The sequence below is a fragment of the Oxyura jamaicensis genome, chromosome 10, assembly GCF_011077185.1.
Source record: "Oxyura jamaicensis isolate SHBP4307 breed ruddy duck chromosome 10, BPBGC_Ojam_1.0, whole genome shotgun sequence".
NCBI lineage: Eukaryota > Metazoa > Chordata > Aves > Anseriformes > Anatidae > Oxyura > Oxyura jamaicensis.
Window position 1 is genome coordinate 304555 of NC_048902.1, and position 15923 is coordinate 320477.

General features: G+C 38.8%; 1 protein-coding gene across 5 annotated transcripts in view; it reads right to left on the reverse strand.

The window, feature by feature from the left end:
* The window catches only part of GALK2 (galactokinase 2), a 50658-nt gene extending 35519 nt beyond the window's left edge, over nt 1-15139 (reverse strand). The window contains exons 1-6 of one of the 5 annotated variants that reach the window (XM_035336244.1): nt 14913-15132; nt 13090-13154; nt 12298-12386; nt 10881-11004; nt 5229-5319; nt 2209-2355 (exon numbers count right to left, since the gene is read on the reverse strand). In XM_035336244.1, coding sequence (XP_035192135.1) covers nt 2209-2355; nt 5229-5319; nt 10881-11004; nt 12298-12386; nt 13090-13133 — 495 coding nt within the window. In that variant the 5' untranslated portion in view covers nt 13134-13154; nt 14913-15132. Of the gene's footprint in view, nt 1-2208; nt 2356-5228; nt 5320-10880; nt 11005-12297; nt 12387-13089; nt 13155-14346; nt 14565-14912 lie in introns of those variants that run through there. The other 4 variants (XM_035336245.1, XM_035336247.1, XM_035336243.1 and 1 more) reach the window with 4 other exon arrangements.
* Nucleotides 15140-15923: the final 784 nt, after the last annotated feature.

Genomic DNA, 15923 nt, shown 5'->3' on the forward strand with positions numbered 1-15923 from the left:
CCGCGAGGCTAAGCAGAAGTTCAGTGCAACAGCAAACCTGTATCTGGCTAGACATAAGAGGTCTCTTAATGCTAAATCATAAATTAACTAAGAACACAGGCCAGATTTGGGGAAAGTTTGAGCCTAAACAAAAATAATCAGTCTGCAGAGCTGCCATCCTCTGTCTTATCCAACACCAGGTGTCCCTGTCTATAAAAGCACACAAAATCTTGTGTGTTCTTAACTGCTCCTATGTTGGCTATTGGGAATTCTCATCTGTACATTAATTGCTCATTTTTTATCAAAAGTGCAAAATACTTGGCTGCAGACACCCGGAGTTCCTGGCAAAAATGCGAAATTGTGTCTCTTGTGTTTGTGCAACTATATTTGAGACACAACATTAACTTTCAGCACCTTTTCCAACCAGCAAGCAGAAGGAATTTTGGTTTGATTGAACAGGATATATGAGGAGAAGGAAAGACATTCAGTAGAGTCTCTGTCTTCCTTTTGTTCCTCCACAAGTTTCTATAAAAATGCCAAAAGAGTTTTGCACCTTTCTTTAGAAAAAGGTCTGGCATAATGCCAACCAGTACTCCCAGGCCATGCGTAAATTTACCTCAAGATACACACCGTATCATTTATTCTCTGGAGAAAGCAGTATTTCTTGGAATAATGAAAACCTGGCTTCTGGTTTTCCAGTTACAGATTTCTACTACCTAGTAAAACTTGGGCTTTCTGACTTCTGTTAGTTTTATGGGTTTTGCAGATACCCAATTCCTCTCTGAACACACGCACTCCAGTGACTTTGATCAGGAGTTCCCCAGCTTAGCTCCTTTGGTTACCACCATCAGAGATAGTGCTGACCTGTGTGATAAGACCATCTATGCAAAACCAAAAGCTCCTTGGCAGGCCAGGTACATATCTATACTATAAAGAAGCACATCTGTCACCTCCAACCCTCTTCCTGCAAAGCTGCACTCATCAAACTGGGGTCCCCAGTTCCATGTCTTCCTCTACCATTGCACTAGGTCTCACCTCACAAACTACAGCCTCTGTTAAACACCCAGTCCCTTACTTACCCTTTGACCACACGCTGGACCAACACAAAGCAGGGTGACAATGACTGTAGCCACATCTTCCTACCTGGAAAGCCAGCACACCATACCAACCCTGTTTATTGCTGCCTTAGCCCTGCCAGATACCTTCCTGAAGCTCTTTGAGTTGTGCAACGTGGCTTGGAGAACGTACTGTTGAGCAGATTGCTGCAGCTGCAGCAACACTGAGAAGCAAGCCACAATGGATCAGAAAAAGCTTTCTGTGTGGAGCTGTTTACCTTATGGCTCAGATAAGTGCTTGTGTACAAGCACTGTTAACAGCTGCCATCACCACGTACCACTTTAAGTTGGCTTTGTACCACAATGTGGGAATGTCTGCCTTAATTAGACAATAGGCACAAATATGTGTAACAGTCACATTTAGATTTGTTTTTTTCTCTTCCTGACAATGTTCTAATTTAAGATCCTAGTTTCACTTAACCAGACATTTTTACTGGAGAGAACTTCATTCCCATACAGCACTTTCAAGGACCATGACTCCTCCAGAATTTTTTATTACACAAGCCAAATTCTGCTAACACTTGTACTGGTAACAGGTCACATACTTGGGGTTTGTTTTTAGACTAATGCTTGTTTAAAAAAATGAGCAATACATTTTGGATTATAAGTATGTTCATTCCAAAAAAACTGTGAAAAGAATAAGGAGAATCAGATGGAAGAATTTTACCTCTACTTTGTGCTGATTATATAATTTATCAAGAAATTGTTCCACAGGCCTCCAACAGATGCTATGCTGTTGCAGCCATGAAAAGTCATTCAGGGAGAGGGTAAAGGCCTCGGGGGTGTGGTCCACATGCTTTAGCACATATATCCTCAGTCCTGGCCTGCAGATAGCACATCTGGTCCAGGCATGGACCTGATGGTTGGCCAAAACACAGGCTTACAATAATGATCCTCTTTTTCAGCTTTAGTGTAAGCCTGTTTTCTTGCCAAAATCAAATCCTGCCAAAATTTGGCCAAAGATGTTTGCTCAATTGTGCAATATCTTAAGTTTATATCCAACAACTCTTTGCAAAAACAATTGTATCGTGTTTTTAATGTTTACAGGCATTAACAATATTTAATTTTAAGTAGAATTTTACTGCTGACACTCTTGTGTTTTACAATAAATTACCTTAGAGAGGGTTTTTCCATTAGCTCTTAGTGTCACGAGTCCTGCACAGCACACCAAAGCACTGGAGCTAGAAAGACCAGAACTTGGAGGGATGGTTCCATCTAGCAGACAATTCATTCCAGTTGGGTTATTAAGACCAAAATGTTCCTAACAATGAAAAAAATAAACAATCTCAGTTTCAAGTACTGACAGGCTCAGGCTTGCAATTATCTGATACTTAGAAAGAGAATCTTTCTGCTGAGTTGTTGGAACCAAAGACCTGCTTCTGGTATCTCCAAAATAAAGCAAAATTTTCATGCTATTCTTTAAGAACAAAGCCAATGGTAAGACTTCAGCCAAAGGTATGTCTGCAGTTCCTGTACACAAACATACATGGGCTGACAGAACTGTACCCCAAGCAGAATTATGTGTGGGCTAAGCGCCCAAGAATTTACCAAGCTTCGTGGGTGGGTTTTACAGCACTGGCTCAGCTCTGAGCTGTCATGGTGACAGTACCGGAGGTTACCAATCATTTTACACCCTCCTTTCATTTTTTTTTTTCCTCAGCTCCTCACTAAACGCATCCCAAAGAGCTTGTGTTCCACTTCATGCCTCACTTTTAATGCTGTCATGTGGTATTAGGGAGCCACATCATGCTGATCAGGAACTAGTAGCCATGCAGCTGTATTCAAAGGCTACTCTTATCTCCTGAAGCACCCACAGGACTGGCACTGAAAAAAACATAACAGTATTTGAAGGACACTATGCTTTAGGAGGCACCAGCAATGATAGATCTGTCATGTTATTTTTAGAATAAAATTTGAGACATTTTTACATACATGACAAATATCACAGATAATATATTTAATAGAGAAGTCATAAATCCTCGTGCACACATTCTTTTAATTACTCTTTAGTTGTTGTGTCTTTTTATCTAGCATAATTTTAATATAAATTTCTCTCTTTTGTTAGTTAAAAGTAAACATGCAGTACATACTAAAAAAGCTTTGCAAGTATATGGGGGAGTATATGAACAACTATTTTCTGATATGGACTTATATGTCAATGAACTGTATTAAAATAATCAGAAAAATAGTCAATAATGAGAAAAATTGCAGTGTTTCCATACAGAAGCGCCCACTTTCAAAAGATTTCTACTACTTTTCCTGAAATAACTTCAACCATAAATACCAATGGTAGAGATCAGCAAACACAAAGCACCTCCTTTAATGTTTTCTAGCATCACTTCAAATTTTAAATTTCCTTTTCTACGAACAGAAGGGAATTCATACCTGAAATACTACTGCTGCCCTTCATGAAGAACACCAGACAGGCTCATTCAAAAACAGAAAATGCTTGAGTAACCAGAAACTGATCCACAGTTTCTGGACTGTCTTGAATGTGAATCAGGCTTGCAAACTTATCACGCAATGTTTAAATAGAAAACGTATTTTGGTTTCAAAAATGAAAATGGACTTTGCCAAGTTCTGCAATAGTTCTGTCCCAAAAGGATAGCATGTTCAACTTAATATAAACAGATTATCCCGCTGGACCCTCTAAATACTTGTATTTCAGTGTTTAAGTCTGTAACATTCATGCTTATTTTCTGCCAGTGGTTGAGTCTGAAAACCTGCTTTGCAAATTAACCTTCTAGTATAAAAGTTTCCTTAGGAAACAAATCTCAGTAGCAGACTGCAAAATAAGGAAAGTCAATCGGTAATGCTAGCCTTAATATAAGAAAAGATATATTGCAAAGAAACTTAATCTATATATCTACAGTCAATGCAATTTAAATACATGTGTTACTGAGCTATATAAAATTGAAAATACGTTACTGCAAATGTAAGTAATTTATTGGGATCTAAACATAGCGGGGGGTCTGTTTAGGAACTATGGATCGTAATGAAGCGATTTGTGGCACTGATTGTTCCAAATATCGTATTTTGAAGACATCAGTGCCAGGTCTAAAGCATGCTTTCTTGTCTGCCTGCAGTGCTTATCTTCTAGATCACACTGTGGGGTGACCCAGATGGCATAACTAGAGACAAGCTTCATGTACTTTCAGAAGCACATTTACCCATAATTTGGGCTGGCTGTGGTGACCTTACCTTGCCGTCACTGTTTATCCCATCTACCCTTCAAGAAATGTCACTGGACTGACACTAGTGCTGAGAAGTCACTGTGTTTTTTTTTACTCAAAGGACCATGAATCACCTGCAAAGGACAGGTGAGATTTATAGGAAGCTTCAATTCTGAGCTCAGGCTGCCTCCCAGGACAATACTGATGATCAGCAGTTGGTTTCACAAGCAGTTCAGTCTTCAAGTCAGTCCAGAGACAGGCTAGCTCACAGAGGAGAAGATAAAGCTCAAATGAGCAGACAGGAAAACGTCTGTCTGTTCAGTGTTGCAGCCTTTACCGTAAGTACGCTGTTTCCTGCATAGCTCTACTCTTAACTCACTTAGGAAATTTTGAAATTCCCATTCAGATTCCACACACTGAAAGTCTGGATAAGTAATGGTTCTTACTGGATAATTCCTTCTGTATGTGGTTTATATACTTTCTGAGATTTCTTTTGCCTACTGCATGAGTCAGTTTCGCTCAGTTGTTGTGCATGACTTGTATGTTTCCTACATTAATGGAAACTATGTTTTTTTAAATGTTTCCATAGCAAGAAAAGGACTAAACTATGACCTTTGTATTCTGACAGATATGACTCCAAACCTTTTTAAAAAGCAAATTTTAATTGCATGAGTCCAGTGGGAAGCATTCTTTTTAACTTTAAAATACAAAAATGTCATCTTGACACAAGTTTGATCATGACTTTACTAAATAAGTGATTATTTGGTATCGTAATTTATGTAATAGGTATGAATATAGTGCTGTGCAAATATTTTAAAACAAAACCACTCATATCTCATTGTTAAATAACTGTATAACAAGAAACGACAGAGAATGCAGGGAAATAGTTTCAGGGTGAATGGATATGCATGCCATATTTTACTTCCACATTAATTTCATAAGTTAAATGGTTTTGACTTACCTGAATACCCTTCAGTCCACATAGGAAGTAGTTATGCCACTGAGGTTTGTTTTTTTTAATCTGAATGTCATTAACACTAGTACTGAAATCCCTGCAAAAACAGAAAAACCTTGAGGCTTTAACGTGTCAGTAAATTTAGTCTGAAAAAAACATGGCTTATTACTGCCACCTGCTGACGAACAAAAACATTTCTGTTAATCATTTTTTTCAGTACAATATTTTATTGTACAGATCTTCTTTATTAATCAATTCTATATTTTAGATAGAAACATAATAGTATTTCCTAAAGCAACAGAATTTATTACACAAATTCAGAAATTAAACTGCCCTTAGCATCCGTAATCAAGGCAGCATGGCTTCCATCACATGTACATGCTCTCTTAAATCTCTGAGAAAAGTATAAATCTAACTAATTGTACGTGTCAAGCCTAGACTAGAGATAAATACACTTTAGGCTTTCTTGTAATCCCTGCTGAGGAATTCATCTTCATTACCTTCGCTGTGAATGGCAGCTCATTAAAACAGGCCTAATGCTGTATTATTGTATTATTGTATTATGTATGTTACAAGTTATAATTAAAATAACAATTTATCTATTTCCTCTTGGATAACACTAATAATAGTTTTCCTTCTGCATTTCAAAATAATAAAAATGGTAAACCTGAACGTTCCTAAAGAAACTAATGCTACAGATAGGTGCTTTAAAAATATACATGGAGTGATGTGCAGACGCCTTGGAGGGGCATGCATTAATCATCTGGAAGGGTAGATTGTTTAGAAGTCTATACTGTCACACACCCAATAACTGTATCTACCTGATGCCTGTACAGCAGATGTCCAACAAAGAAAGAGTATAAGCAATGAGAAAAGCTAACAAAAATTATTCAAACCTTGTAGGCTAAGTTGTGCTTTACAAGGCAAGGTCTGCCAAACAATATGAAAAGAGGCAGCTGGATTCCCTGGAAATATTTAGACATAATGGAAAAAAAAAAAAAGAAAAAAAAAAAAAAGAAAAAAAAACTTTCAAGAAATTACATGCAAGGAGACACTTTGCAGCTTTTAAGAGAACACAAATTTTCTTTCTTATACTAGTCCCGGTCTGTATCTGTAAGCTATATAGGTTGGTGATGTGCTGTTTTTATTTTTATTGAAAATAATACTGCTAGTTAATACCTGTAAAAAAATACCAGTGTGAAGGTGTCTTTATCAGTAAAGTACTCTGTTACCTATAGGGAACCTATGTTAGTCATATTAATATAAAGCATCTTTACAGTGATATAATGGTCTTCAAATAATGGCTGAAAACTTCACTTTATTGTGATGCAGCTAAAGGCTGCAATTTTTGTGTTTATGCAAATGTAAATTCTAATGGTAGCTATGCTGTAGTGAACTACTCCACTTGTATTGCCAATCTACAACGTATTCCCGGGTCAATGCTACAAGACAGATATCACATTTCAAGTATCAACTTAGAATTACCATTTTGTCAGTTATACATTCAATTTCAACATTCAGTACAGTGCAGAAATATCAGAGATTGCTACACAGTTTAACATGTAAGTTGCTGTCTTCCCATCCAAACTGTTCTAAACAGTGCCACTTACAGGACTTCATCAACAATGCAGCACTGAAGAATTGTAGAGAGTTAAGTACAAAATACTGGGGATTGTAGAGTAACAAAAATATCTGAAAGGGAGTGTTGAGATTACAATACAAGGAAAGTTCAAGGATAGCAGTAAATTCTTCCAATTTGAGATTCACATGTCTTTGAAACAATCTTCCAGAGAATAAAACAATTTGTTTTTGTTACGGTTTTTGATTATATTCTGAAATATTATATTACAGTATATACTGTACTGAAGTACAGTAGAAAATGACTGTCAAAAGTAATGAAGAATAAAATAATCCGCTGTTTACTTATGTTTGTTTTCTACACTAACTTTAAATTATTAATTTAAAAAAGCAAGGATGCTAGAAATCAATGTGTAAAAGTGATTATCATAAAGTGAATTTAAAGTCCTCTTTTTCTCGAAAAAGGGTCCGAAAATATTTTATCTGCATAATTATTTTTATGCAATCAAAGTTAGAATGAAATGAACAAAAAGACATATACTATGATATATATTTGCTGGTTCTGTGGATAAATAACGACTTCTTAAAGTGCATTTTGCAGATTTCTGTAATCTCACATAGAAAAAGAAAGAAAAGTTGGCTTTGAATTTGGCAAGTTTCACATGCACATAATGCATACAAACACAGGATGTGGAACTGGCAAGGTCCCCAAAATCCTTAAGTCTTTTTGTTGTTGTTGTTATCACATTCAATTTGTTACAAAAACTCGTTCCTAAATGCCCAAGCTATATCTTAAATCAGAAAATTTTCAATCTTGCTTTCAGTCCTCCTACTGGAAGGTAGGAAGTTTGATATAAGTACTTTGTGTAAACAAGTAGAATAAAAAATAGAGGGAAACATCCCCTTGAGATAAAAATACCTTGATATTGTCTGTTCCAGCCTTTCAATTTTAAAGGACTCGTGGTAAGGCTTTCTCTCCTCCAGGGAGCATTTTAATTGGTCTGTATAATTAGAAGAGGTGAGTTTCTTGAGTAATGTGGAAAAAAAAAAGAGGTGGTTGAGGTGTTTTTCCTTGCTTGAGTAGTAATTAATCCTTACTTCTGGGACACCAATTTGGCTTTTTCACACAGAGCCTCATTGTCTCGGCAATTTCTTAGTTTTTCTGTTTGAACTCTCTGTAAAAAATCTATTTTTAAAAAAAGATTTTCAGGTCATTCTATGAGATGAAATGATAATTGATAATTATCACACTTTGACATTTCTGAAAGCATTTTGAGATGTGTGATGTCAGATACTCTCTGTACACATCTTTCTCAATTAAAAAGGTGCTGTGTGAAGAGGAATTATCTGGATTTTCAAGAGACTTTTTTTGAATACCATTTTAGCTCAAATAATATTTAAAAAGCATCTGATCAGTTGAGATGCTTTATGATGAAAAACAAAGTTTTTGTTTGCTTGTTTTGTTTTTGCCACCTATTCTCTGTTCTGTTTTTCCTAAAGTTAATATGAATAATCAGAGTGGATGAGGGCTACAGAACTGTTACATATTACATGAACCAGTAAACAGTTCACAAAACAAGAATGAATTTCTTGTTTCTACAGAGGTTGATTCTACAGAGGTTGATTCTACAGAGGCTTATGGTTAGCCCTTGCTAGCTGTAGGCCTATATATATGCATGCATTCACCACAGGCATAAACATCTAGCAGTGGAACAGGCTGGGGGAAAAAAGATATATTGTCAACAATTTTGTTATGTGGCATAACATTCAAAGTGTTGAAAAATATTTGTTATGAAATTATGGGCATGTTTTAGCTTTGTTTTTAAGCAACAGTGTCTCAACAAAACAGAGAATGCTTAATGTCATAATGTGAAACCTTTTCTTGGTTTATGGTTTAAAACATATGATTTTAAACTGAAAACAAGGCAGATATAAAAATACAGTGACCGTGCATGCAATTTGAATTCCAAGGCTATAATTCTAGATCTGGTAAGAACTGTATGTGCCTCAGAAGGCTATTTTAATTGTCACGTAATGAGCCAAACCATATAAATATGTTTACCTTTTGGTTACTGCTTTATTTAGCATCCTTTGTAATAACTTTCCCTAATCAAAGCTGTTACAATTCTGAAACTCTTGTCTCTTGCAAAATGGTTTTGCAACAAAGTTGAAGCCCCGCTGCAGGTTTCTACCACAGAAAATTGAAGTCTTCCATTTCCTGCCCCCCACTCATCACTGTATGTTCCCACTACATATCCTGAGTCAGCTTTTGTGCTGAATCCATGACAATTCAATTCACTAAAATGACAGAAAATTAGTCAGGGCACACTTTACCTTAAGAGTGGTACTACACCAGGGAAAAGGCAGAGGATGAATCAATGTTGGAAGCTGGAATAGGGAAATCAGGGGTAAAAGAAGGAAGTCACCCCCTTCAGGACTGGTAAGCTCTTAATTCAGCCCAGCCATATTGTGATAACATACTCCACAGAGTGTAAAGTATTTGTGTATTTATACTTTGCATGGAAGTGAAAATTCCTTTTAACTGCCTAACTTGTAAGTAGCAGCTCAGAACGTGTTTTCCTAAGATCTCAGCTTTAACCAGGAATATATGCTTAACTAGTTCCCATTCTTGGCAGTATGTTCCTTGGGGAAAATTTCTTCACTCAAAGGATTGTGTAGTATTGGAACAGGCTGCCCAGGGAAGTTGATGAGTCACCATCCCTGGAGGTCTTCAAAAAATGTGTAGACGTAGTGCTTAGTGACATAGTTTAATGACAGATTTGGCACTGCTAGATTAAGACCTTAGAGGTCTTTTCTGACCTAAATGATCCTGTGCTGCCTGCCATATGTTGTACCTTCAGAGAGTAATTTATCATTGGCTTAAGCCAAGCTGGTGCTGATTTAATTTTTGCAAAATGCAAACTAAAGTTCATGTCAATGAGTGACCTGGTCTGAGCTACCACGTTACCACACAAATATCAGTCAGTTGCAAGAAAGAAGGCAGAAAAATGTGGCTGAAGTTGAAAGGAATAGCAAGAATATTTCCATACATTCAGCAGTTGTGAGACCGTATCTAGAATACTGTCTCCAGTTTTGGGTTTCCCAGTAGAGAAAGACATTGACAAACTGTCAAACAGTCCAGCAGAAGGCCACCAAGATGGCTACAAGGTTACTACAGCACATCATGTGTAAGAACAGACTAGGAGAGCTGGTTTTATTCAGCCTTCAGAAGAAAATTGAATGGAAGAATCTCATTTGAGTCTTTGACCACTCATCACATGGCTCCAGAGAAGATGAAGCCAGACTCTTCTTAGAGGTATATGAAGGAAGCATAAGAGGAAACAGGCAATCTGCAGCAAGAAAAAAATCCAATTAGACATGAAGAAAATATTCTTCACAGCAAAGGTGTCCAAACTAGAGAACTGGTTGCTCAAAGAGGTTATAGAGTATCTGTCTTTAGAGATACTCAAAATTTGAATGAAAAAGGCCCTGTAAAACCTGCTGTAACTTTGAAGTTAGTCCTAGATTGCACCGGATAATCTCCAAAGGTCCCTTACAACCTAAATTATTCTATGATTCTGTGAATAAGCAGCTGTGGAGGAAGTAGAAGAGGGAATACAGGCTCTTTGAGACAGGATTGTTGCTAAAGCTCTTGTGTTGTGAAAATACAGCCCCAGGTTCTCCAGAGCATAGTCCCAAAGTCAACAAGAGCAGGGGAGTGTTAGCTTACATATGCAGCAATTTATTACGAAACGTTTCACTCCCTTCCACAGGAGAAACTGAACTGCTGCCAGCTGAGAGGGTTACAAGAAAGATGAGCTAAAAGAGGTGAGTGGGTTGCGCTTTTAGAAAGACTGAAAAATCAGAGGCTTCACAAGAGAAATCCAAACAGGTGGCAGACAGAAGCAATGAACCTACTGCTCTAAACTAATATGCACGGAGATGGTCAAATGGGATTCCATTTCCTTGTATCATTCAATGTACACAATTAAAATCCATACTGCAATGTAAGTTTGTCAAACCTCAGAAAAGTTAACCTGTATTGCAATTGCATAAAGAGGTTCATAAATAATTACTTACAAGTACAAAGAATTTGTATTGGCCAGTTGCACAACGTCATTATTTACAGGTTCTACTGCAATCAGTATATCTTGTTCTATAGCCATGGGGAGCACAGCATAACCACAGTAGTCTATATGTTCTCCTACCAAAGAAACAGATGATTAAAAATATTTTTGAGTAAGCCTTTCTTGAGTAACAGAAACAGAGCTCCTACGGGAGTTCAGTGTTGTTTACCATACTAGACAGCTTCTGAGTCTCAATTCTTACTATTTAAAGTACACCTGAAAATTTAGGGTGCATTTCCTCCATTTTGTATTACTACACAAATATTTTATTCTTAAGTGATTTTACCTATGTGCAATAAACAGGTGCACTGATTATAAATCTTCATGTTTTAACATTGGCTTATAAAAATTTAAAAAACACTATGTATGTTATTGTCCAGAATGAGAACAACTACCTACATTACCTGTAAACTTTTGTGTCAGTATGAAAAAATAATTCAAATCAATTACATTTAACTGATGACTGGAAGAGATAAAGTCAGTACATGACTTCCCATTATGTGATTTCCTCTGCTCATATGGCAGATTCATTGGCCACTGGATATGGCTTGTGGTGGATTTATTTTCATAAAATTTCTGGACTTTTTTCCATTAAGATTGTAATTATATGTAAGTAACAACAAATACATATAGGTGCAACACTAAGAACAAACACCAAGATGAAAATCATCATTATGGACTAATTAATTTTAAAGCTCTATTTTCCAGGTTCCTTTTACTTATGAAGTCTTCAAATGTGTATAGTTCCTCTATGCACATACAAGAAATTGAGCTCTTGGGAGAGCATAATCCTAACATGGATAGACAAATCTAAAAAATAAGCCAGCCACAGAAACACAGGTAAGTCCTAGATAAACAGTATTTGTTGTCTCTCCAGGCAGCATGTGAATCACAACCAACTGTTCTGTGGATGCATCTCTATGGCTGAGATCCTGGTAGAATCATTTCATACCTTCATATGCATTCCTGTTGCTAGCTATATCTGGTAACTTAAATTATCATGAATGAGAAAAAAATATAATGATTTCATTTATGTTCAGCAACTACTTTGATTAGATTTGCAAAGCTTGTCAAAAGAATTGTATCCAACTATAAATTGGTATGTTACTCCAATTTTCAAAATTATTGCTGCTTTCTATAATTTTTTCCAAAACTGATATTTGAGTGTGAAATTATTTATAATAAGGTGTTGTAAAAGTTAGGAAAGTATTACATTCTCCTTTCCTTTTATCACATGCAACTTTTCTAAGAAAAAAATAAAAAATAAAATAAAATAAAATCCAACATTATTTTAGATTTTATGTTTTAAATTACTAGGCTTCTGTGACGTCAGATAAAATAAAATAATAAAATATTAATATTTCTCTTACCTATTAAGTTGACTCGCCCTGGTGCACGAACATAAAACTTGGGCGCTGATCCAAATTTTGCTATAAAACTCTCCTTCAGCTTCAGCAATCTGAAACGCAGGTTGGAAACCTTTAGAAGGACTATATTTGCATAAAAGATGGGAAGCCAGTTGTCTAAAATATGTTCTAAAGTAATTTTGTTCTAACTTTTTGAAGTACAACGGATTTTCTCTCCTATATCAGGAGCTGCATTAAGTTGCTTCTTCCTGCTCTTCACCTAACACATGACAGAAAAGATTGTTTAAGATATCCTAATTGGTAAGAATTTTGTTTTAAATACAAGCAGTCATAAACTAATTCAGGAGTCAGATGTCCAAAGGTAAACTATTGTTTGTACATTCCCTTGAAAAAGATGAAAGGGACCCGCTTTTACTTAAGTCCTCCACCTTGGCTGGTTCTAGCCAGAAGCAGAGAAGGCAGTTGCCTTGTGTAACAAAACTCCATGGCCTCCACCTACCTTTCCTATGCCACAGCTCTGTAAAACTGTTTGCAGGTAAGGAAGACGTGCAGCAGTGCAGATCAACAGCTTGTTTGTGGCACTGGGGTTTGTCACATAAACACACATGGAAGCATGCTCTTCAAAGTCAGATTTGATTACATCAGGCCTGAGCAAATGGATTTCCTTCTAAATTTTGACTTTTTCAAACTTCATATGAGCCTTTGTATGAGCACCGTTTCTGTACTGATGCATATAAAGAGAACTAAAATTCCAAACCTCCGATTATCCCTGTGACTTATTTAGATAGTATTTACAGTTTTACAGCAACAGTTCCCAGAACGTTCTTCAGAGTTTCCATTTAGAGGTTCTAGATGTGTCACTGAAAATTCCAAAACAAAGATTTGGCATATTGTTTTGTTTCATAAGATCGTAAAGATATTTAGCTTTCACACAGTGCTTGCAAACTTGGGATGCTTTAGCATGTCATGCTGGAACAGTGGGTAAACAGAGACTGAGAAGAAATTAAGCCATTGTCTTAGTGAAGCATAAGTGATTTGACAGTGATTCACTTCAAAAGTAGCTTAAAGCGATTTAGGGTACACACTAACCCATTAACTTTCTTTAACATAAGCAAGACACTAAAATGATAAACAAGAAGTAAGAAGAAAGAAAAATTAAAACAAGTCTTATAATGTCTTGCCAGCATACCCTGGTGACTTTAAAACATGTACCAAATTATTAGTGTTGTTATTGTTGTTATTATTATTTGGTTTTTAGTCCACTAAGAAAAATCCAGGCTGCTAAGCCATTTACATTCAGTCTAAAACTAAAACTGGAAGCCTAGTTAATGCAAAGCTTAAGACAGCAATGAAGAACACGTTACAAAATTTCACAGTCAGTTATTTAGTTTGTTCTCCTCTGTAAAAGCTGTGTTATTGTCCAACTATATATATTCAAATGTTTTGTAAGATTTCTTTAAAACAAAAGCTACAAAACATTATTGGTAGTGAATTTTTGTAACAGATCTTTCTGTACGTTTCTGACTAGGAGCCCACTAACAAAGCTGTGTTAGGGCCCTCTTTTACTTGCTTACAATCTTCCCTAGTATTGACTAGTTTATCACTCTTCCAATTAGCAGAGGCAATTTCTGCCACTACATTGCACAATCCCTTTCCTACGTGCCAATAACGATAATATTGTAGTCCATGGTGACATAAATCTGTTGGCAGAGTTTTAGATGTTAACTTTAGCCCTTTTTCTGTCAGTATTTAGAATGCTTCTTTGTTTCACAGATGATTTTATAGTGGTGCTAGTACCAAGAGACTAAGTACAAACAGAGCAGTCATAAGGGCATGTTTATCGAAGTGTTGATTGATCTCTTAATGTGGGTTTTACAAGCAAGACTGATGAAAGGCTATTTATATGCCTTGGCCTTTTTGTTGCAACATGCATGCTGCAATGTAAGCACCTACATCAAAGCTGATTGTCAGAAGTGTTAAGCAAACGCATCCCTTGCAACTTCACACCTCCAAATCTAGAAAAGCTGAGCTCGTCCTTTCCACGTGACTTTCACTGAAACACAGTGCACTCCGCTGCGGGGATCACAAATTTAGAAAACGCCCCTTGCCAGTGCTGACACGGGTAAAAGGGCTCATTCAACTGTCCGCGTATTCTCCTGCCACGCACCAGGTGCAGCACCGTGGGCAAGCGCACACGTCGTCCCAGCGAATCGCACAAGGCCATTCATTACAACCCACAAGACGAGAGGATAATCGAACATCCCCCAAAACTCTGCGAAGAGAAAACGTCGGGAGGAGAGCTTAAGGCGCCATTCCCCCTCCCGCCGCACTGGGCGAGGGGCAGCAGAGTTGTGAGGGCTGCCTCAGGAGGGGACCGGGGGTCCGCGGCCTGCTTGCCGGCGGGGGGGCGTGGCACACTGGGGCCACGGAGGCCGTGCTGTCGGAGCCGAGCCGAGCCGGGGCAGCCCACGACACCCAAAGGCTGCCCGTCCCTCACACGGCTCGCCCGCCCCCTCCCCGGCCCCCCTGCTCACCACCCGCTCCTGCTGCCAAGGCGGCTGCAGGGCCGAGGCTAGGTGCTGTCACGTACCCACTCACCCAGCCAGGCAGGCACCCACCTGGGCTGCTCCACCAACTGCACCGGGAGGCTGCTGGGGGCGTCCCCCGCCATGGCGGCTCCCCCCGCCGGCCCCTGCTGGAAGCGGGCGGTGGCTCTGGCGGGTTCGCGGTCACGGGAAGGGCAGGCACCAGCCTTCCGGGCGGCGGGGCTGCCGGCACGGCCGCCTCCGCCTCTTCCTCTTCTTCCCCGGCACGGCTCCGGCCCCGGTCCCGGACCCGCCGTGCAGCCCCCGGGCCGGTGCTGCAGGGTGTTGGCGCCCCGCAGCCCTCCCGGCGGTGGGGCCGCTCAGCTCCTGGCCCAGGGCGGTCCGCAGGTGGCTAAAAGCTGCTGCAACGCGTGCAGAAGGCGATTTCTTACTTCGTTCCTGTCGGAATTGAGCTGGCAACAATAAAGACTAAAAACAGCCCCCAGCGCGGTGCAGGGTGTTGAGGCCAGAGCTGCCCCCGGCACGGTGCACTGGGGCAGCGGGATCATAAAATGGCAGGGCCTCCTCCCGGCATTATTCTCCTTTGGGTTTTCTGGAGTGTTGGTCTGCTGTTTTCCCTCAAACAAGGAGCTTCACAGATCCTGTTACCCCTCAAGATTTATGTGACTGTGAGGAGCTGGAGCTTTTTGAATGTGTTTACAAGCCCAGCTCATTGTTGTCCATTTTGCTGTTTAAGGCTGCTAATAATCACCTCAGGAAGTTTTAAATGCCCAGACTGAGAAAAATACAGTAATATTCCATTCTATGATTAATGTATTTCTGAAGCAATTTTCCAGGGGCAGAATTGAAATAGAACTAGCCACAGGAAGAAGTAGCTTGCAGGATCCACCAGCCTCGCAGTGTGGGAGGGCACCGCTTACATGTCCAGCTTTTTTCCCCCCATTCACCTGAAGGCAGCAGCAATTACTGTGTTAAAGTATTTAGAAAGCCAATGACTCCGCACCTTGCAGGGCCCGTTCTTTTCATAGGTATAACCCTGTTAGGACGGGTGGTTGGGTGATACTCGGGTATGGCCCACAGGTC